This window comes from Pinus tabuliformis, chromosome 8 (assembly GCF_031772625.1).
Source record: "Pinus tabuliformis cultivar Carrire ecotype Pingquan chromosome 8, CPIR1, whole genome shotgun sequence".
NCBI lineage: Eukaryota > Viridiplantae > Streptophyta > Pinopsida > Pinales > Pinaceae > Pinus > Pinus tabuliformis.
The window spans coordinates 1,844,253,928-1,844,278,293 of NC_142294.1; the positions used below are offsets into that span (position 1 = coordinate 1,844,253,928).

The 24,366-nt window shown below is 41.4% G+C and overlaps 1 protein-coding gene across 1 annotated transcript in view; it reads right to left on the reverse strand.

Annotated features, from left to right (window-relative positions):
* The window catches only part of LOC149243636 (actin-related protein 2-like), a 570,582-nt gene that overhangs the window by 123,864 nt on the left and 422,352 nt on the right, over window positions 1–24,366 (reverse strand). Inside the window, exon 13 of the mRNA XM_089367841.1 lies at window positions 7,198–7,281. Coding sequence (XP_089223967.1) covers window positions 7,198–7,281 — 84 coding nt within the window. The remainder of the gene's footprint in view (window positions 1–7,197; window positions 7,282–24,366) is intronic.

Sequence of the window (24,366 nt, forward strand, 5' to 3'; positions counted from 1 at the left end):
TTTAATGTATTTTTTACAATGACCGAGTCATTGAAATCGAGCCGGCCGAGTCGATACCGAGTCGAAGTCAGAGGTGGAGTCGACCCTCGGCCGAGTCGGAGTCGGAGTCGGAGTTTTAAAACATTGGTGGGCAGAGAGATAATGCCACGGATGGATGAAGGAGGATTGCGGATATGGCAGTGATAAGGAACAGTTGAGGACGCCAGAGGGAAATGTGTAGGGACTGAGAGGAGATGGCAGCGTAAAGTGCTGAAGATTGGCAGAGGTATGGCAGCGGCAAAAAACTGTGATCCCTTAAAAAAAATTTCAAAATTTTTCTGCAGCAGTAAAACCCTAGGCAGCAGTGAAAAATGAAAACACAGTTTGCAAACTCGCAGTCCAAAAACCTGATCAAAATTTTAAATCTTTCCTGCTCCAAATTGCCTGAATGAAACCCTGAAATATTTCTCAGAAAGTGTACCTGCAACCTGGAATGAAAAATCACCCAAAAATGATATGTGCATAAAACAAAAACTGAAAACCCTAAACCCAGCAAAAAATTTACAATATTTACAAACTGAAAGCTCTTAAGAAGCCAGATTTATCAATAATCACAGTAATATTATCAGAATTTAATTTTAATGTAAAACGCTTCAGAAAACCCTGCATGCATTCATAAAAAATATTTCGAATGATAAGCCCGGGATCAAGAACTAGCTGGGCTCTTTCAGAACACACAACCCAGGAATTGGCTGGTTCAGCCGAGAACTTCCCCTAACGCCTGGTAATCTGAAAAAAGGATCTCCTGCACAACTTAAAATCAACCATTAACATAGAAGGAGAAAACAATAGTGAAACCCCGATCAAATGGAGATACCTGCCACTATATTTCAGAATCTAAACTATTGTTGAAACCCCAAAGATCAGACAAGATACCTGTGCCTAGATCAATCTTCATCAAGCTATCATCAATGGCTGAAAATAAAATTATGCAGAAAAAAAAAAAAAAAGAACAATCTTACAGCGTTTTCAGAAGAGTAACACCAGCAAGATTTTTAACCCCAAATTCTTTCTTTATTGGCACCAGAAAAAGTTTACAAGAGAGCTTCTTCAGCACAAGACTCACAGATCCAATCTGATCTCAAATGACCCCTAGCACCCTATTTAAAGCAAAAATTCTCAATAGCTAGTTCGAGTGATCCACGTCAAAATGATCTCAACCGTCGATGAGGATCAAGATATCTCTTGATCTCATCCGTCGAATCTTTAATGTATTAAAAAATTGAAATTCTGCATTTATTTACTCAAAATATTATTATTTTATTATTTTTAGGTTTTTTACTTTATTTTTATTTTATTTTATTTTATTTTTATTTTATTTATTTATTTATTATTATTTATTTTTTTAGTTATTTTTAATTTATTTTTTTCATTTTTTTAATTTATTTTTAAATGGATCCTCGAACTTAGCCTTTGGAAAAATCACCTAGGACCTAGGACTTAGGACTTAGGACTTATGACCTATGAGGGGATTAAAAACATTTTCTAATCCTCAAGACACTTTACATCATGACTTTTACAACTTTACATCTCAAGGGGGAGAACCCATTTGACATAGACCCTCATAAACCACCCAGTTCTGCGACACAACTATAATCTAGCAGATTAACACACTAGGATTCTCCTAAGATTCTAATGACAAAATCCATTCCGGCTTTGGGGTTAGGCTGAAGGAAAACTCTGCCGATCATAGATCGGTAAGACAAAAAACCTTCCGGAACGTAGATTATCACTAGAAAATTAGGTCCACCTAGGCAATTTACATACATGACTCGACTCTGCTAAGATTATTTACAATTAAATATACAGACTGGGTTTACAACATAAATTGATCAAGCTGTCGATGACTGTCGAATGGCACGGACATGTCGATCAAGCGCTATCCCTTTTTTGCGAAGAAAAAGGGGGTGTACTGCTAGGAAGTTGACACGTAGTGGTCAACACACTGTCCTTTCCTTTTGGAACCATGTTTGCTTGAAATAATAACAATTTGCAAAGAAATCTGCCATTTAAAAAAAATTGCAGCTAAGCAACATGGAAAACCAAAGCTAAATGTAGGAAAACAAATGCACATGCAAGCTACAAAATTTGATAGCATAGAGCTAGAGATTTGATAGCATAGATGATAGAAGTGAGAAGTTTATAAATTTATAACACATAAAAAAATTTAATTCATGGACAACAGTCAAATGAGGAATTTTCAAGTGAAAATCCTTACCTGGAAATGCAAACTAGCTTCCTTAGCCTCCTCTTGAAGATGGCAACTCCACTGACAGCTACAAACTATCTCCAAAATAGCTCCAACTCCAACTCCAAGATGACTACTCCAGCAAAAACTCAACACTCTCCAAGCTCACAAACAAACTCACAAACACTCATAAACACTCCAAATCAGATGTGTGAGACAAATGAGAGGGAGAGGGGCCTCTTAAAGGCTTGGAGAGGGTGTTTTTGGAGGGAAAGCACCCTTAGTTTCCCTCCAAAACCCCTAAAAGACATTGAGAAATGCGCTGACTGGGCTCACGGTGGGCTTGACCGGTAACTGGCTGGTTTAGGACGGAACCAGCCGGTTTGATACAAACCGGCCGGTTCTGTCCTAAACCGGCCGGTTAGGTCACTTTTTTCGCCACAGAGCCTATCTAACCCGGTTTTTTCACCGGTTCCAACCGGTGGGCCTGCTAACTAGTTGATTAGACCGGTAACCGGTTAGCTGGGCCGGTTTTTAAAACTATGGTTACTGCTGACCATGCTGAACTGCTGCCAACACTGCATCTGCACTACAACTTTATTGTTGTTGCAACTGAAAAACATCCAAAATATTGAATCAATTGTGTTCAATATGACGCATCTATCACCGAAGTCTCTAACTACTACTAGCTACTGCACTTCCCACTGAAGACTCTATGTTGTTGTTGACTTTGCACTGTTATCAAGTCTGCACTGTGCTCCCCAGCATCTGGCTTCTACTAGTCCCTGTAACTATCACTCTGGCATTTGACTACATCTCCTGACACTAATCCATCCTGCTCCTGAATACTATGGGCCCCTATAGCTAGGTAATGATCCATGAGGTGGAATCCTCAGTGGACCTTGCCCATCTTTGTAGCTCTCTAGGGCTACAACTCCAAGTCACCCCACCTCACTCTTGGAGGTATATGGGCAATCATAGCGAATTCTTCCTCCAACTTGGAGGACATGCTATCTATCTCAGCATGTTCTGCTGCCTAGTCCTATTTTTCCTCCTTGTCCTTCTTTCTGAGAGGACACTGGGTACTGTAGTGGCCAAACTCTCCACACCTTAAGCACTTGACCTTAGATAGGTCTTTCTTCTTCCTTCTCTGCTCCCCCTGTCCTTGACTAGGACCCTTTGATGCAAGGGCCACATTCTCCTCCTCCTTCACCACCCTCGATCCTCTGCTATTGTTGCCACAGATGGAGCTCTTTAACAGAGCTCGTCTCAACTCCTCATGCTGAAAATCGGGACACATTCTCTCCCATTTTAGTAGCTTGTCTCTGCTCAATATGCTTTGGACGAAGACCTTCCAATCATCCAAGACACTATTTAGTGCCATATGTACTAGCTCTGAAGGTTGAGGCACTGCCCCAATAGCTATCAGCTAATCTCAGACCTCCTGAATCTTGGTGAGGAAGGGATCTATGCCTTCCCCGTTCTGCATCCTGATGCATCTCAGCGTCTCCTCTAGGAGCATCTTTCACTGCTAGGAAGTACCCTTGTATAACGTGGAGAGAGCATCCCACATCTCTTTGGAAGTATCTTTGCCATCTATGTGTGAGACTATATAGTCCTAGACTCCATCCAGGATCAAAAAATTCGCCCATGCCATCTCCTTCCTATATTCCTTCAATTGATCCACATCCCGGGGAACTGCAACTAGATTATCAATGTAAACTTTCAAGCCATATTCACCTAGAAGGAAGGACATCCGAGCCTTCCAAATGATGTAGTTAGATGATCTGTCCAACCTATCCTGATCTCTAGGCTTTGCAATGGCCATCTCGAAAACTATCGAAAACTCCCTCTTTCCCTCTGCTTGGCTGCTTCTTTGCTATTCGCACTCCCTTTTGGAATGCGTGGATGTTCTAGCTGCTACTGCCAATTTTCCTAGAAAATCAAACTTCTAAGACTCTAAGTTCCCCAAGAAGTTTTTTGTCCGTTGTGTGTGCTTTTCTCTTCCACCCAAAGCTAGTTCTGCTACTCCAAAACCCTCTGTGTCCAACCAAGGAATCTTCTCAGCGAAAATCTGAGCTGCAGCTACTCCCTCTGACTACTAGAATCACCAACCCAGGTAACTTGACTTTTCTGCCTACAACTGAAAATCGAACTGCGACCCCCATTAACTCGACCTGCCTATCAAGGATTTGTGTTGCCTCAATAATTTCAGTCTGCTCCTCCCTCTGACTAGCGAAACTCCCTCTCTGCTTCTAAGCTTCACGACTGATCACTCACGCTCTAATACCATGTGAAAATTTCAACTATCACAACAATTGGAAATTATTCTCCTAATTGTTAATTTTATTTAACAATTTATTTGTAGTTTGCTACGACAAATATCAAATAATTCACACTGTGATTTTCACAAAAATATACTGTGGAGATAATAGCATTGGAAACTGAGAAAATACTATCACACACACACATAAATTGACACCGTTATTTTTGGATAAATGTCCCTGGAAAAACCTAACTTGGTAAAACCAATGCAACAGTGAGGTTTTTTATTATTATGCAGCAGTGAAAATCTAAGTACAATTTGGATACTTGAAACTGGCAGTCCACAACAAGAAAATATGGGCAAAATTATCTAAGGAAATTACCCTTCCTCCACAAGCAATCCTAACACAACCTCCCTTTAGAAAACTCGGCCTCTTGGACCCTCTGCACTGCTCTGTGCAGACCCGTAACGTCAAGCCTCCAACTAGTCTCTGATGAAGATGTTATGCCTGCCTTTGCTAAGTAAATCGTCTCTCGGACACTTTGGACCCTCTGCCAAGCCTCTGGAACTGAGAACAAATTTTTCCTTAGCTAAATCGAATTTCCCTCTGAAGTTGATTGCGTAGTCCTCTGTGCTACCTCATTGGTAATAACTCGGCCCTTTGCTGCTGCCTCTCCGGATTTGGAAACTTCCTTCGGATCACTGTCTCTGCCCCTCACTATCTTTGTTGCATCACTGAAGCTCAAAATCTCAGGCAATTGACTACTGCTATTTTGGAAAATCGAATTCTCCAAGTGACTCTGGTGTGTTCTCTATCACCACATCGATCCCTTCTTATGTCTTCCTGTTGGGACTCCAACGACCAAGATTAAATCTTAATCGATGGCTCAGAAAATTTCTGGATCGATTCGTGTGAGTTTCTAGAGAATTCTCACCTTGACTTAATTAATTCCGATTAATTAACCGTATTTTCTAAGTCTAGACTTAGGAAATATTTAAAAACTGGTTAATAATCTAATTAAGTCATCTCTACGTGGAATTTCCTTAAACAATTTCTGGGTTTTGGAGGCCTCATGTATCCTAGTCTCTCCACCAAATTTTGTGGCTAGAACACATTCGATGCTAAAAAAATAACAATCACAACAAGCCCTAAACATATGCTGGAAAACTAGAGCCAACCATGTTGCAAATAAAGTATTTAATGTTGTCAAAATAAAGCTAAAGAAATGGTAGCACCATTTTCTTCCCTTATCATAGCGGTGTCTTCCACAAATAGGGATGCTATCGTGCTTTGATGAACTCTCAAAATACATGTTGAGGAGTAACACACCATAGGAATCATATTTGACACCTTGAATCACTTAGGAAAGTCCTTGTGGTTGGAAAAGCACCAAGCCAAAGAAAGAGGAACCAAGTGGTGACATTGCCTCTCTTCCTACAGTTTTGCAGCCACCTTTTTTATCTTCTCAGGAAGGGAATTTCTAAGTGATATCAATTCCTTAAAGTAGACATCCACCTTATTAATGCACAAGTTATAAGAGGTATATGAAGCAATCCTCGAAGAAACATGTTATCATATTGAGATTTACTCAACTAGCAACATGATGAGGATTACACTTATTTTAGAGATGGATATAGAGAAATGGGCAATTATTGAAGGAAGAGTAAGTGATCCAAACATGAGGACATTCAAGGACAAGTTCAAGTAGAATCTTCCAATGTAAGATAAGATCATTTATTTAGTATCCAACAAATGACCACAAAAGTAGGTAATGCGACAAAGAAAGTACATCCAGTGCAGGAACAAAGTGCCAGTGTGAAAGCACCTCCTAAACCCCTAGATCAATGCTAAGAGCAAGAGAAAAAAGAAATATAGTAAGACCTTCAAACAAGCTAGAAACTAGATCAGATAAGATGCATGTACTGTAAAAGTTCTATAAACTGGAAATATTGGAGCTGGACAAAAGAGAGCAAGAATTTAAATAACTCTTCAAGCTGGCAGCGGAGGACAAATAAGGGAGACAAGATGTAGACTCACCGTCAGAGTAATAAGGGATATCAATTCAGTATTGAAATAACTAGGGCTGGAGGATACAGCAAAAAAGTCACATTGCATGAATCCATTATTCAAAGGTCAAGTTGAAACTAAACTGGATAAGATGTTACAAGCTGGATATATTATTGAAGAGGAAAAGATGAGGGATCAGCCCAATTATGGGAAAAAACAGAAAACTTAAGATCTGTCTGAATTACAGATCCTTCAATAAGGTGGCCATGGAATATGAAACAATTCACACAATATCAAGTTAGCAATATTACTATCAGAGAAAACTTTACAATCCATTACCAACAGTGGCATGGGCATAAAATGGTTTACCTCCAGGCATCCAAACTAACTAGATTTTACTCCAGGAAAAAGATAGCTGAATGAAAATAAATAAATGTTTTGGAAAATGTACAAGATCAGCTCACAGAATTTCATTTTTCTACTGCATTACTTTATTCTATGATAGAAAAAATCCAAAATCACATAATTTTGATTTGATTTTCCACTAGTGAAGCTCAGGGAAAAAACATAACTCCATGCTTATCAGGAATCAATCTTCTCACTATGGCCTGGGAGACTTAAAGATGATTTAGAGGTATGCAAAGAGTGACCACAAGAAGAAATCAACTATTAAAATTTGATTTATGAAGCACTTACCACTAAGCGGTGGTCAATGTCCATACCCTGGATGCACTGGAAGACCAAGTCTGCTAAGCCAGCTCCCTCTATATCTATTAGCTCCTGCGATATAAGAATGGAATATTCTTGTGAAGAAACAATAGAAGTGCGACATGAATTTTCAGTCTTTCCTCTGTAGTTAACTCCGTTCATCTCATCTTCTACTATTTTATTTAAATTTTGGTGTTTCCTTGTAAACATATAATTCGATGACAAACAAAAAATATGGTGTTGAGAAAAGACATATAAGCATACGTCATAGTGAATCCACTCACTGCACACCAAGCTAGAAAAAGGAAAACCAACCCCACTACAGCATCAAATTTTATCTTTTGGTTGGTGTAATCAGATTGGATTAACAATTATTTTATCAAAGTTAAATATCACGTCTTTAAAAGTGCTCATTTTGTGTAAGGAACATGTTGCAAAAGATTCTGATGTGGAGAAAGTGATGTAAACAAGGATACATCATGGTGAATTCTCTCACTTTACACCAAGCTAGGCAGAGGCAAAAATTAAAATGACTTTACTTCCACATCATATTCTATTTTTTGGTGGATATAACCATGTCGGGACTTGGGGGTTTTTATTTTTCAAGTTCAATATTGCATTTGTAGCCATGCTTATTTTCTGAAAGGAACACATAGCAAAATATGCCATAATGACTCCATTGATTAGCTCAAAACTGCCAATAGGACAGTTTTGAATCCTCCAAATCTGTTTTCCAATGATAAATATTTAAACCATGGGCTTTCACTAAGATCAATGATGTAAATAACCTTATAAAGTGACCCCTATACCATCAGTTTCAAAACTCCATATTGCACCCTACTTGTTGAGAATGGTATAATCCTCACATTTTTCTACAATCAAATAATGGTCTATTATTAATGTATTTGGTTAAGCATTAATGTAATCATTTATTATAATACTAGGTTGTTGTTAAGACAGACCCAATAGTCTTGAAGTAAGCCTTGCTACCCCTCATTCCAAGTTCCCAACAAGGGAACATACAAATTTTCACTTTGCATTACCACCATTGTAAGCCCAAGGTCACAAGTCCAAAGCCATGTAAAAAGGCATGTGAATATTTGTATTTAGGTGTCATAGGCCTTGTGATGGTTAGGCAATGGCTTGTCATTATGGACTAAGTCCTTTGTACCTTTGTCCTATATAGGATTGGGGGATTTTGGATGGATTTTGTTGACCACTATGTGTCAACGACCCATAGCAGTACACCCCCTATTTTTGCAAAAGGGATAGCACCTGATCGAAGTGTTCATGTTGTCCAGCTATCATCATCAGCTTGATCATCATCTTACAATGTAAACCCAGTTTACGTGTGTATAATGTAAATAATCTCAGCAGATCTATGTCGTGTATGTAATAACCTAGGTAAACCTACTTTTCTGGTTATGATCTACATTCCGGGAGGCTTTTTGTCTCACCGATCCATTCTCGGATGGTCGACAGAGTTTTCCTTCAGCCTTACCCCAAAGCCGGAATGGATTTTGTCACTGGGATATTAGGGGAATCCTAGTGTTCTAGATCGAGTCTATGTAAAAGTGATTTGGGAATAATCCTAACTATTTGGTTAGGTTATTTTATTACAAATTGCTTGATTTGCTAGATTATATTTGTGTTGCAGAATTGGGTAGTCTGTGAGGGTCCTTTTCAGATGGGTTTTCCCCCTTGTGATGTAAAAAATGTGAAAATCATGATGTAAAGTGTCTTGAGGGTTGGAAAAATAATTTATCCCCTCATAGGTTAATTAATTAAATTTTCTGGCCAAAATTAATTAAAATCCTAAGCCAGAAATTTAATTAATTCTAGGTCCTAGGTAAATTTAAATTCTCCGAAGGCAAAATTCGTTGGTCCTTAAAAAATTAAATTTTAAGAGGTCCAGGGACTAAGGTAAATTAATTATTTTGCTAAATTTTAAGCCCTTGGTCCCTGGGGTTAAGTCAAAGTCAAAATTTTGAGGAAATTAATTCAAAAATTTAATTTTTGAATTAATTAAAATACATTTAATTGAAAAATTTGAATTTATTCAGTAATGTAAAATTTTGACAGATGAGATTAAAAGAAATTTTGATCCTCATCAACGGTCGAGATTTCTTTGACATGGATCACTCGAACTAGCCGTTGGAGGATTTATCTTTAAATAGGAGGTCATATTGTCAGTCAGGATCATCCGATCTTTTGATCATGTACTAAGCAAAAAGCTCTCTTGTAATATTTTTATGAGTAATAAAGAAAGACTTTGGGGTTAATTTCTGTTGTTGTTACTCTTCGTGGAAATACTATAAGATGTTTCATTTTCATGCATAGATTTCTTTTTAGCCATTGATGATAGCTTTCTGAAGAGTGATTCGAGTACGGGTATCTTGCTCAGTCACTGGGGTTTGAATGATAATTTAAGTTTTGAATATAATGGCAGGTATCTCTATTAAATATGAATTTTATTATCGTTTTCTCACTCTATGTTGATGGCTGAACTGAGTTTTGCAGGAAAGTCTTGATTTTTAGATCATCGGGTGTTCGGGGAAGTTCTCGATTGAACCAACCAACTTCTGATCCGTGTTTTCTGAAAATCCCAACTTAAATTTGATTCCGGGATTATCATAAGATATTTTTATGGGTGATGCATGAAGGGTTTTGAGCTCAGTACCTCCTCTAAAATTCAAAATATTTAATTTTCCTGTGCTAAATCGATAGATTTCGCTGTTGAGAGACTCAGATTATTAGATTTGGGAGGGGAGTTGGATTCACACTCCCTAGATCTAATAGATCTGCAATCATGTACATAGATCTGTAATTATTTTCAGTTTTCTAACTTGCATGTTTTGGGTTTTAGTTTTTTGGGTCATTGTATATATCGTTTGGGTGTTTCTTGTTGTCCTGTAGCTGTAGATCTAAAGCTGAAAGCTGTGCAAAGTCCAAATCTAGGCCCTGGAGGGTAAGATCTGGATCTCTTGGGGTCCATCAGCATCATTTTGGCAGGGATCATATCCAGATTTCACAGTCCAAGGGTTTAAATTTATTTATTTTTAGATCTGGAAATTTTCGTGAGGGCTCCATTAAGAAATCTGAAGCAAAAGGATATTAAATTTTAAATTAAGATTGCTGGAATTTTTTTAGAGGTTCTGGTGATTTAAAGAAGTTTTGAGCCACCATTTTGCAAATTGATTTGCTGCCTGGTCTCAGGGTTCACTGTGCAATTTTGAAAAAAAACATTTACAAAGCCCCATCCTTGTAGCTCTCTCCAAATCCTCAAACCCTTCTATTGCAGCATTCCTGCAGTCATTTTTAGCGCGGCCTCTTCCTGCAAAAAAGCATGTTTTTTTTAACCCTCACAGACTATTGTCTTATAACAAAATCTATTGTCGCTCCTCCCTTTGCATACCCTTTCTCAAGCCTGCAAAAATGAGACCAGCTACCTTTTCTTCTTTCTGCCTCGTCCATCTCTCCCATCGCAACTCCATTTCTTATTTTGGCCTCAACCCTTACTGTTCCACACATCCCTCAGCTCTTGTACGCTTTTCTCAGCTTGCTCTGCCTACCCACAGATCTCCTCACCGCTGCCCACCTGCATCCAAAATCTACTGTCTGCTCTTCCTCACACGTCCCTAACCCTCCATTCGACCTTCCTTCCGTTGCTGCTATTGCTTCCTCCATACTACTCACACCCGCATCCTCTCCAGCTCTTTATCTATTCACTGCCAAACCCTTCGCAGTTCGCTCTTCCTGGCCCGCGTGAGTCTTCATCTGGCTCCTTACACTGCCAACCCTCGCTGGCAGCCATAACCCCATCTCCCTGCAACTCCATCCAACTCTCTGCTCCCAAAACCTCCTCCACGCAGTCTCTAAACCTGCGTGGTAACCCTCCTTCCTCCCTTGCGTTCTGCCCTTCCATCCTCACGAAAATCTAGATCTGGTGCCATCGTATTACCTCCAACTCCTCGCTCCTTTCTCCACTGTTGCCATTGCTTCCTCCTACTCTCCGCGTGAGCCCAATGCCTTCGCGCAGTCTACCCTCGCTGCCCTCCATCGAACCCATCATCTGTGGTCTGCGTGAGCTGCTCCTCCTTCACTGCCCGTCCAAGCACCTGTGAACAAAAAAACATTTCAACTTTCTCATTTTATGTACACCAGTTAGGGTTGGTTTATCTTTATTGTGATATATGCGTTGGTTTAGTTTTAGCTGGGGTGTATATTTTTTTTAATTTTTTTATTAAATTTAAACTTAAGTTAGGATTCATTAAGTTTCAAAAAAAGAAAATTTCGATTTTTTTATTTTTAGTTTTCATTTCATTTTTATTTTATGAATTTTATTTAAAATTCTAAAACTTAAAAAAATCTAATATATTTAAAAATTAAAAAATTAAAAAATCTAAAACATTTACAAAGTTTCAAAAAAATCTAAAAAATTAAATAACTTTTTAAAAACTAAGCTTTTGTAATATCCCATTTCCGAGATATTTCCCAAACCCCAGTGAACTCCAACCAAATACGTATAAATGATATAATAATCGGGAAGCTCACAAGTGATGAAAATGAAAATAACAATGGTGTAACATATAACAATATAACCATGAGATATAAGCAGATACACAAGAAATGCTAAGCCATTTTATTATACTGAGTAATAGAATGCGTACAGGAGGTGATCAGAAAGATGACACCTCGACTTGCACAAGGCAAGTGAAGAAATACACTCAGAATAGCAAAGGAATGGCCTCTCTCTGAACTACGTCCAAGCTGCTGGAGAACTGTCGTGCTGTTGCTGCTGCTGGAAATCAAATGAGGATCTGGGGCTGTTCCCCTCCTCAGAAAATGCTAAAACTATGGAATTGGACTCTACTCAAGAAACCCAGAAAAACCCAGAAAGATTTTCTGAAATGGCCGACCCCCGAAAGTCGCCCCCTTGAGGACCCACACAATCCCTCAAACCTTTGCGCTGCCACTGAAATAAACCCACGACAACTCTGCCTGAAACTCAACCAACAATCCTCCAATATGCAAGGGCTGATCCCCTGCTCAACCTCTCGGCACAAATCCCCCCTTGCAAAACCTCAATCCAGAACTCCTACCAGAAAGAACTGCGTCATCCCTCTCAAGACTACGCAGTCATCTAAGATGCTCAATCCTCCTGCCGAAGTGCTGATGAAACTACTGCAAAAATACTGATGGAAATACCTTGCCCGAGCAGGCACTCGAAGTCCCCCAGGGCTAAGGGTAAGATCTTCAAACGAAGACACTCAATGCACTAAACAATGCTGCAGACTAGCTAAACAACCAACATGCTCTAAGTCGAAGTGACTAGCTCAAATGCACATAATCAAATGCCAAAATGAGGAGGCTCCTCTCTCCTTTATAGCGTTAGTCTCTCTCAATCCCAAGGCTCACCTCCTCCAACGTAGCTTCCCTCTTGCCACGTGTTTCTCACCATCTGTGCAGTCACTCCAAGTGTCTACATGGGCCCCTCCTCTACGTGGTTCTTTGGACCCCTTTGGCTCACCTTTTAAGTTACAATGTTGTGCTGCTAGGGAGTGTCTTTGTTCATGAAGTGAGTATGTCCCCCTCTCCTCACCTTTTTATTTATAACTAGCTATAGCTGAGCAAAATCGAATATTCCAATTAGCCATGGCTAATTAGGAATATTACAGTCTCCCCCCAGCAAAATGTTGCTTGTCCTCAAGCAACTGAAGTGATGGATGCTGCAAGATCTTCTAACTCTCCCAAGTGGCATCCTCATCCGGTAAATTCTTCCACCTCACCAAGAATTCCCGGATTGTCCTGCTCCGCAGCCGCCTCTCCCTGGTATCAATAATAGCCTTTGGCTGCAACACCAAATGCCCCTCATCATTCGTGGGTGGTAGTTCATCTGTCAATGTCACATGCTGCCCCAATGCCTTCTTCAGGCATGATACATGAAAAATGTTATGAATCTTGCTGCCTTGGGGCAGCTCCAACTCATATGCAACCTGTCCAATCCTGCGTATCACCCTGTATGGCCCATAAAAGCAAGGCTTGAGCTTCTCAGCCCTCTTCTGCTTCAGTGACGACTGTCGGTATGGCTGTAATCGTAGGTAGACCAGGTCCCCTACCTCAAACTATCTCTCTACCCGACTCCTGTCAGCATACAGCTTTTGCTGGTTCTAAGCTGTAGCCATATTATCCTTGAGAGCTCGGAGAATATCCTGACTCTCTTGGATCCAAACCTTGGCTCTCGGAGCCGTGTTAGCACCAAACATCACGTCAGCAAAAGATAAAGGATGATACCCATACAAAGCATAAAACGGTGACATACGAATGGACATGTGATGAGTAGTGTTGTAGCAGTACTCCCCCAGATGCAGCCACTTCAGCCATGCTCGCTACTGCCCACTGACATAGTTAAGCAAGTAGCCATCCAGCCACTTGTTAACTATCTCTGTCTGCCCATCCGTCTGTGGGTGATAACTGGTACTCGGTGTCAACTCCGTCCCCACCAACCAGAAAAGCTCTTGCCAAAATCCGCCCATGAAACGACTGTCCCTGTCACTGGTGATGGTCTTGGGAAGACCATGTAACCTGAAAATCTCTCTGAAGAACAGCTCGGCCACCTGTGCTGCTGTGTAGTGTGTGGATATGGCGAAAAAGTGTGAGTACTTTGTCAGCCGATCAACGACGACAAAGATGCAGTCCTTGCCCTGTACCATGGGCAACCCTGTGATGAAGTCCATCGAAATACACTCCCATTTCCCCTCCGGAATGGGAAGAGGCTGCAATAGTCCTGCTGGATGGTTCATCTCCCCCTTGTTCCTCTGGCAAACATCGCACTCCCAGACATGCTGGAGTACGTCCTCCTTGAGGCCCTTCCATGAGAACCTCTCTCTAATGGCCCTGTAGGTTTTGGTAAACCCCTGATGACCTGCCAATGGTGAATCATGTGACGCCTGAAGTATCTTCTTCTTGAGCTGAGATCCCTTAGTCAAGAAGATCCGGTCCCTGTAGTAGATGATCTCATCGACCACCCTGTACCTGTCATCCGCCACCTGCCCATCCAGAACCTCACATGCAAATCTGTCCTTAGAGTACTCTACTAAGAATCGAGCCCTCTAGTCTGCATCCAAGCTCATAAGAGACAACGTGGCTAGCCTCCGTGAAAGGGCATCTGCTACCACGTTGTTCTTACCCTTGACATACTCAATGTCAAAGTCATATGCTTGGATCTTGCTGATCCACTTCTGCTGCCTCTCCTATAGCTGCTTCTGCTCCAAAAAGAACTTGAGGCTGTTGTGATCAGTCCTCACCCTGAACCTGTTACCCACCAAATATTGTCGGTACTTAGCCAATGCATGCATGATGGCCAGCATCTCCTTGTCGTATATAGAATACAACCTCTCGTGAGGAAGGAGCTTCCGGCTCTCAAAGGCTATAGGGTGACCTCCCTGCATCAACACTGTGCCAATCCCCTTTCCCGACGCATCACACTCCAAAACAAATGGCTGCATAAAATCTGGCAACGCAAGCACTGGGTAGCTACTCATAACCTCCTTGAGCTTGTCAAAGGCTCGCTGTGCTGTATCCAACCAACTGAATGCCCCCTTCCTCGTTAAATCTGTCAGGGGTGCAGCAAGCTGTGAGAAACCCTTGATGAACTTCCGGTAGTAAGTACAAATGCCAATGAATCCTCGAAGTTCCATCACATTTCTCGGCTCCGGCCAATCTTTGATGGCCCTAATCTTCTCCTCGTGGACTCTCACTCCGTCCACCCCTATGATGTGTCCCAAGTACAACATCTCCGTCAATCCAAACTCACACTTGGAGAGCTTGGCATAGAACTGCTACTCCTCCAAGATGCACAACACTGTCTCAATGTGCTGGAGATGCTCCTCCCAAGTCTTGCTGTAAATGAGTATATCATCAAAGAATACCAACACAAACTTCCTCAAGTGACTGCAGAAGATGTGATTCATGCAAGACTGGAATGTAGCTGGGGCGTTGGTTAGCCCGAAGGGCATCACCAAAAACTCAAAGTGCCCATAGTGACACCTGAAGGTGGTCTTGGGAATGTCCTGTTCCCTCACGCGAATCTGATGGTACCCGGATCTCAAATCAATCTTTGAGAAGAACCGGGCTCCTCTCAACTCATCCATCAACTCATCGGTCCTGGGTATGGGGTACCTGTTCTTCAAGGTCTTCTTGTTCAGGGCCTTGTAGTCAATGCACATCCTCAATGTGCCGTCCTTCTTCTTCACTAACACCACAGAAGAAGCAAAAGGACTTGTGCTCGACCGAATGTGCCCAAGAGCCAACAACTCCTGAATGGCCCGCTCAATCTCATCCCGATATGCCTTGGGATGCCTATAGGGGGTAGTAATCACTGCCTGTATGCCCTGCTCAAGCTCAATGGTGTGCTCAAACCCCCGGTCCGGTGGCTGTCCTGGCAGAATCTCCCCAAATACTATGGCATACCAGTCAAGGATGGACTGTATCTCTGGATGCACTGTTTGCCCTGTAGTCCCTGCCTCTGATGCACGTAGCTCCACTGCCCACTCTATGTCTCCCTTCTGGAAGACTGCCTCCATCCGATGAGCCGAAACAGTCTAAGGCGGATATGTGTGTTGTCCCCGTATCTTCTCATGCCTCCCTGTCTTCTCATCATCCCACTCCATCTCTAGGGTCTTCCAATCTGTCGTGACCTTCCCTAGAGTGATAAGCCACTGAACACCCAATATCATGTTGGTGTCCGGAATATCAACCATGAAAAAGTGGTCAGTCAGTGTGTAGGTGCCCATCGTCACTAATAACTCTGGAACATAACGAGCACACACCATGGTCTGATCTCTGTCTGTATACCTCTCCGCTCAACCATCTGTGCATCGATGAAGTTGTGGGTTGCCCCACTGTCAACCAAGACTGATATCCGCTGGCCACGTATTGTCCCTCGTACACGCGGCGTCAAATACTTGGGAACTCCTCGCAATGCTACAAGGGCTCCTCCGGTAGGTGCAAACGTTGCACCACCTGCTGGTGGTGGTGGAGGTGGCAAGCGATCCTTCGCGGCATGACTACCTCCTACCTCCACATCATCCTCCTCATCCTCTTCCCTGTTGCTCTCAGAGAAGACCTCAATAAAATGTGCTTTGCCAGCAGCACATCTATGTCCCAGTGCCCACGACTCCTAACAGGTGAAGCACAATCGCTTCTTCTTCAACTCCCTCCCGACATCATCATCAAGCTGTACTTGTCCTGGATTCCCCTCAGGAGGCGGAATCCTCACATCCTTCCCCTTAGGCTGAAAAGCCTGTCACTGGGGGTAAGGTGTCCGGGTCCTGGATAAGACGTCTTGTAAGTCCTGGGTCCTGCTAATAGCATGCTGAAGGGTGGTTGGTATAACGGATCTGACTAGACCCCAAAGTGGCTCTGCTAACCCCTCAAAATACATGTAGATCTTCCGTCCCGTGGATAGATCTGGCAACATCACTGAAACCCTCAAGAAATCTGAAATGTAAGTCTCTGGGCTCCCAGACTGTTTGAGCCTCGTCAGCTCCACAAAGTGTTGTTCTGGATCCCTTTGGTCAAACCTCTCCATCAATCTCCTGTTGAACTTGGCATATGTCATCACTGTGGAGTGTCCAAGTGTAACCATCCCATGGAACCACCAATCCTGGGCCTCACCATCCAAATGTAATGTCGCCACCTTGATGGCCTCCGTCTTCGACATCTGGTTAAGTTGGAAGTAAATGTCCAACTTCTTCACCCAAGACTTTGCCGAACTGTTTGACGAACCATCAAATGTAGGCAAGTGGAATCTACTAGCTGCACAGTGGGTGTCACCATCATGATAATGCTGGTACCCTCTGTGATGGTCGCGGGGTCTACTATCCCGCTGGAGCTGAACAAAGTCTCTGAATGAGAGAGCATCCCTGAACTCCTGCCCATAGGCCTGGTACTCCGCAAAATAATCGCCCATATGACCGGGCTCTGCCTCCTGCTGTGCTCCGGCCCCCGTATCTGCTCCTAGGAAAGTGGGCATGGTAGAGCGTATAGGGGCATGTGAGGCCACCTACTGAGTAGTATCACGCTGAGTGGCACCCTACTCTGGCAAATGGTGAGATGCACCCGATCCCTCTCCAACCTGGAAAACCCATGGGCTCTCACGCTGTCTAGCCTCCACTGCCGTGAATCTCTGCCCCATCACCTCGATCTGCCTTGACAGATCCTGCACTGATTTGAGGAGCATGTCCGCAAATCTCTTCCCATCATCATCTGCCATTGGATCCTCCTGCTTTGCGCCCACCACAGGCTCCTCCTGTCCGGTGTCCACCACAAGCTCCTCCTGTTCTGCGTCCACTACTGGAACACAGTCTCCCTCTCTGTAGGTGTTCTCCAACCTACGCCCAGTGTCTCTGTATCTCCTACCTCTGTAACAGATGTAGGGCTTTTCCCCCGGTGTCATAGATTGCTAGCTCCACAGGCTGAGCCAGATCTATGCTCTGTACCACTATAATATCCTGTTTCCGAGATATTTCCCAAATCCCAGTGAACTCTAACCAAATACGTGTAAATGATATAATAACTGGGAAGCTCACAGTGATGAAAATGAAAATAACAATGGTGCAACATATAACAATATAACCATCAGATATAAGCAGATACACAAGAAATGCAGAGAGAAATGCTAAGCCATTTTATTATACTGAGTAATAGAATGGGTACAGGAGGTGATCAGAAAGATGGCACCTCGACTTGCACAATGCAAGTGAAGAAATACACTCAGAATAGCAAATGAGTGGCCTCTCTCTGAACTGCATCCAAGCTGCTGGAGAACTGTCGTGCTGCTGTTGCTGCTGGAAATCATATGAGGATTTGGGGCTATTCCCCTCCTCAGAAAATACTGAAACTATGGAATCGGACTCTATTCAAGAAACCCAGAAAAACCCAGAAAGATTTTCTGAAATGGCCGACCCCTGAAAATCGCCCCCTTGAGGACCCACGCAATCCCTCAAGGCTCTGCACTGCCACTGAAATAAACCCACCACAACTCTGTCTAAAACTCAACCAACAATCCTCCAATATGCAAGGGCTGATCCCCTGCTCAACTTCTCAGCACAAATCCCCCCTGCAAAACCTCAATCCAAAACTCCTACTAGAAAGAACTGCATCATCCCTCTCAAAACTGCGCAGTCATCTAAGATGCTCAATCCTCCTGCCAAAATGCTGATGAAACTACTGCAAAACACTGATGGAAATACCTTGCCCGAGCAGGCACTCGAAGTCCCCCGGGGCTAAGGGTGAGATCTCCGAACGGAGACACTCAATGCACTAAACAGTGCTGCAGACTAGCTAAACAGCCAACGTGCTCTAAGTCGAAGTGACTAGCTCAAATGCACATAATCGAATGCCAAAATGAGGAGGCTCCTCTCTCCTTTATAGCGTTGGTCTCTCTCAATCCCAAGGCTCACCTCCTCCAACGTAGCTTCCCTCTTGCCACGTGTTTCTCACCATCTGCACAGTCACTCCAAGTGTCTACGTGGGCCCCTCCTCTACGTAGTTCTTTGGCCCCCCTTGGCTCACCTTTTAAGTTACAATGTTGTGCTGCTAGGGAGTGTCCAAATAGTGAAGGCATTGTGCATAAATAGGTGGTCAAATTTGTTCTAGTGGTGCATTGGGGTTCTAGATGGAAAATCAAGGGAAAAATTAATATATTTTTGCATGCAACATGTCAAAAGTGGTCTGCGAAATTAGGAGGACAAAATCTAGGTGGTAAATTTCTAGTTTCGACTAGTCTGTGTTACCCACCAGAAGTGGGTACCCCTAGGAGATTTTTTCTCCTAATCATATTCTTCCAGCCGACAGGCAGCAACCCCTGACAACCACTTTATAGCAGTATTCCATGGGGACGCGTCCCCTAGGGTCAGGTGCATGCACCCCTCGCACCCCATGCACCTGGGACGGGGAGTCTACTGGGGGTGCGTTTCCCCACTCACCCTTTTTGGAGAGTTTTGGGGAGACACAAGGGGGTGTGTTTCCCCAGTGTGGAGGATGAGACTCCCTAAAAGGGGTGCATCTAGGTGTCCCCCTTCAAAACTTCAGTATCTAGTATATAGTATATAGCAATATACTAGTATGTTTTGCTTTCAATTTAGATTCTAGAATGATGAATGATGAGTTTAATTTTTAAATCAATGTAGATTGTAGAATGATGAATGATGAATGATATGGATCAATGTATTTGAATATTTCATTATTGAATTTTTTTATTGAATCTCATGGTATGGATGAATAATGAGTATGTCATATGAATGATGTATGTATCAAACTGAATGATGAAGATGGATCAACTTATGTCATTCTTTAATTCAATTATGAATTTAAATTTTATGTGAATCAAATTTCAATTTTCAATGTATTGGTATCCATATTAGTAATAGTCTATTTAATATTTATGCTTTCATTATTGAACAATGAATATGAACTTGAATATATATATATATAATTAAAAATTATACACCCCAACGTCCCCCTGCACCCCCGACATTTCCCTAAAATTTGAAGGTACTCCCACACGTCCCCCTTGTGCGTCTCCCCGCACCAGAGTCTTGGTGGAGCATTGCTTTATCGCTGATGTGATGTGCCACTTTATCTTTATCACTTGCATTAGTAATATGTTTCCTCACCCATTTGTCAAAAGCACATGTTAGAAGGTGGGAAATCTGACCCAAAAGATATGCTATTCATTGTGCAATTAGGTGCTTACAATTTTTTTTTTCATTTGGGCATTTTTGGCATGGATTATTGGGTGATAATTTTGTTCCCTCACCTTAAATGGGGGGTTAATCTTCAATCCTACTCCCATGGTGTAATATTCCTAATTGGAATTTAACAACTAATACCAAGCAATGGACTAGGAACAGTAAATAAACTGGAACTCGTACACAATAATTAAAACACCAAAATGTCCAGCAACACAATCTGAGCCATTTTATAAATTATATGATAAAAGAGTACATAAAATGAGTTGAAGTTTTGGAACCTGGGCTTGCGATGCAAGCTATGCAAACCCCATATAGTACAACTCTGATCTGGAGGAAATATTGGCCCAAACTGGTACTGCGCACTCCCCAGAAATTTACTGTTAGGCCAGGAGGTAACTCCTCAAATGTGATTGATTTATTCACTCAGGTTGTTCATTATTATATACAAGAGGGAGAGATTGTTCAGTTCATCTCCCGATGACTCTCCATTTCCTCTATTATTTATTTACACTAATTACAGTTGTTCACCCAATCCCTATGATTAGGTGTCAACATTACCCCCCTTAATCTGAAGGGATGTTGGTGAGTCCAAGCATCGTTCTGAATCTTTCAAGCTTTTCTCTTCCAAGCGCTTTGGTGAAGATGTCTGCAATTTGTTCATTAGTGGAACAATGGCGGAGATGGATTGTTTTGGCCTCAACATGATGTCGAATCAGATGATATTTTGTATTGATGTGCTTCATTCAATCATGGAACTTTGGGTTCTTGGCCAGCTTTATTGCCGAGGTATTGTCAATCATGAGTAGAGTCGATTGTACTTGTTTTACCTGCAAATCTTCAAGAATTTTCCTGAGCCACACAATTTCTTTTGTTGCCTCAATTGCTGCCACATATTCTGCCTCTGTTGTGGAATATGCTAGAACTGATTGTTTGTGTGATCTCCAGGAGACAACTCCTGATCCAAGACTCATAGCATAACCTGAAGTAGATACCCTAGTTTCTTTGTCTCCATCAAACTCTGAATCAGAGTATCCAATCAAGCTGAAGTCTCCCACCTGTGTATACTTGATTCCAAAGTATTGAGTTCCCTTCAAGTACTTTAGAACTCTTTTTGCAGCAGACCAATGTCCCTCACAAGGCTTTTGCATAAACTTGGATAGGATTCCAACAGCAAATGAAATGTCTGGTCTAGTAGTAGTTAGGTTATTGACACTTCCTACAAGTTGTCTATACTTTGTTGCATCCTCAAATTCTTTTCCCTCAATGGATGTGAGCTTTAAGTTTTGTTCCATTGGAGTAGTCAGAGGATTGCATTCAGTCATGCCAAATCTATTCAACAGATCTCCAATGTACTTCTTTTGAGAAAGGAATATGGACTTTGGATGTTGAGTTACTTCAATACCAAGATAGTAATGAACATAGCCCAAATCAGTGATTTCAAAACCTTTCCTCAATTCCTTCTTTATGTATGGAATGTAGCACTCATTGTTCCCTGTCATCAAAATATCATCTACATATACCACAAGATATACAACTATTTTGCCAACCTTCTTGACAAACAAAGTTGCATCATCAAGATCATAATGTTTGAAATTGAGTTTCAGAAGATGCTTAGTTAGTTTTTCATACCAGGCTCGTGGTGCTTGTTTGAGGCCATACAAGGATTTCACAAGTTTGCATACTTTATGTTCATGTCCTTTTACAACAAATCCTTCAGGCTGGGACATAAAAACATTCTCTTTTAGATCTCCATTCAAGAAAGCAGTTTTTACATCCATTTGATGGACTTTCCAACCGTTCTGAGCTGTTAGGGCAAAGAGTGTCCAGATGGTAGCCCATTTTGTTGTGGGGGAAAAAATCTCCTCATAATTGACCCCTTCCTTTTGTGCAAAACCTTTTGCCACAATCCTGGCTTTGTGCTTGTCAAGTGAGCCATCAGCTTTATACTTGTTCTTGTAGACCCACTTGTAGCCAATTGGTTTGGTTCCCAATGGAGGATCAACCAGCTTCCAAGTGCCATTCTTTATTAAGGCATCATACTCTTTTTGCATTGCTTCTTTCCATTCATCATGAGAAACAGCTTCTTTGAAGGAAGTTGGTTCAAAATCTGTAGACAAATTAAATTCACAATCATAAGAAACATCCATATCAACAGGGGAATTAGAGTCATCTACATCACCTCCATTTTTCCGGTTTGAATTTCTAGTTCCTGTCTTTCCAACCTCATTAGGATGAACACTTTCAAGTGTCTTTGTTAGCCACTTTGGGGACCTTTCTCAGATGGTCCAGGCTGCTCCGTTGATTAGGTTGGGACTGAATCAAGATTGAGTCTCCCAATTCTGTCAATCACATCACTCAAAGTATCATCCATTTTTGGAGTTTCATGCGGGGGAGAGAGTGCTTCAGAAGAAGATTCCACAGGTTGATCTAGTATAGGAATCCCCCCTTCAAGATGTGGAATCTAATTATCAAATTCTTGAAATGATTTTGCATTTGCGAATCTATCCAAGTGATCAAGTTGCCGCTCAACAACATTGTTAGTTTTGGATGATTCAAGAAAGATTACATCTCTAGATACAACAAACTTTTTATTGACTTCATCATAGAGACGGTATGCTTTGGAGGTGTTTGAATACCCCAGGAAGATACACTTACGACTTCTTGCACCAAGTTTGTTTCTATGTACCTTTGGTATCAAGGCATAACATGTGGAACCAAAGACCCTGAGATGCTTTACCGAAGGAATGTACCCATACCACATTTCATAAGGAGTCTTGTTTCTAATAGCATTAGATGGGCATCTATTCTTTACATATACAGCACATAGAACTGCATCAACCCAAAACATCAATTTTACATTTTTGAAAAACATCATGGAGCGCACCATATTTAAGATTGTCCTATTCATTCTTTCAGCTACTTCGTTCTCAGGCACAGTTGTTTGATGTTTGATCCCATGTTGGCGAAGATAGTTTTCAAATTCATTTGAAGTGTATTCTTTTCCATTATCAGTGCAAATAGAGCCAATATGAGATTGTGTATCATTTTCAATCCATGTATGAAAGTTCTTGAATGTTTGAAAAGCATTAGATTTGATCTTCAATAAATAAACCTAACACATTCTGGTGTAGTCATCAATAAATGTCATCATATATTTAGTTCCATTTGCAGAAGGAACAGGCATTGGACCACATAAATATGAATGAATGAGTTCAAGTTTTCTATGTGCTCTTGAATGTGAATCATGAAAAGAATGTTTGCTATGCTTTCCTAGAATGCAAGCATCACATCGCTTAAGTTTCCTAGGAATTGTAGGCAAATCAGTGTGTTGACCTCTACTGGTCAACTACCCATGCAGTGCAGCACCCTGTTTTTCTTGACAGAAAGGAGCAGCACCTGAGCGACGTGTCCGTGCCAGCCTACAGTCATCAGTAGCTTGATCATTTCAATTGTAAACCCAGTCTGCATGTATGAATTGTAAATAATCTAAGCAGATCTGAGTCATGTATGTAAAATTGCCTAGGTGGACCTAACTTTCTATGATAATTTATGTCCCGAAAGGTTTTTCGTCTCACCGATCCATGGATCGGCAGAGTTTTCCTTCAAACCTGACCCCAAAGTCGGGATGCATTTTGTCATTAGAACTTTAGGAGAATCCTAGTGTGTTAATCTGCTAGATTATAGTTGTGTCGCAGAACTGGGTGATTGATGAGGGTTTGTATTAAAGGGGTTTTCCCCCTTAAGATGTAAATTTGTAAAAGTCATCATGAAATGTGTCTTGAGGGTCGAAAAATGTTTTGAATCCCCTCATGAGTCCTAAGTCCTAGGTCCTAGGTGATGTTTCCGAAGGCTTAGTTTAGTGATCCATTTTAAAATGAAGTAAAAAATTAAAAAATGAATAAAAATAATAAAATAAATAAAATTTAAAAAAAAAAAATTTAATAAAAAAATTTAAAAAATTTAAAAATTTAAAAAATAATAATAAAAAATTAAGTGAATAAATCGACGGATGAGATCAAGAGATGTCTTGATCCTCATCAACGGTCGAGATCATTTCTACGTGGATCACTCGAACTAGCCGTTGGGATCATTTCCTTTAAATAGGGTGCTAGGGGTCATTTCAGATCATTCGATCTGTGAGTCAGATACTGAAGAAGCTCTCTTGTAAATCTGTTTCTGGTTAATAAAAGAAGACTTTGGGGTCCATATCTTGCTGGTGTTACTCTCTTGAAATGCTGTGAGACTGTTTCATTTTCTGTATATGTTATTTTCAGCCGTTAATAATAGCTTTTTGTAGAGTATTGTGAGCACAGGTATCTTGTTCACTTGCTGGGGTTTGGGTGCTGTTAGGGTTTCTGAAGTAATGGCAGGTATCTCCATTACTTCCTGAGATCTAGCA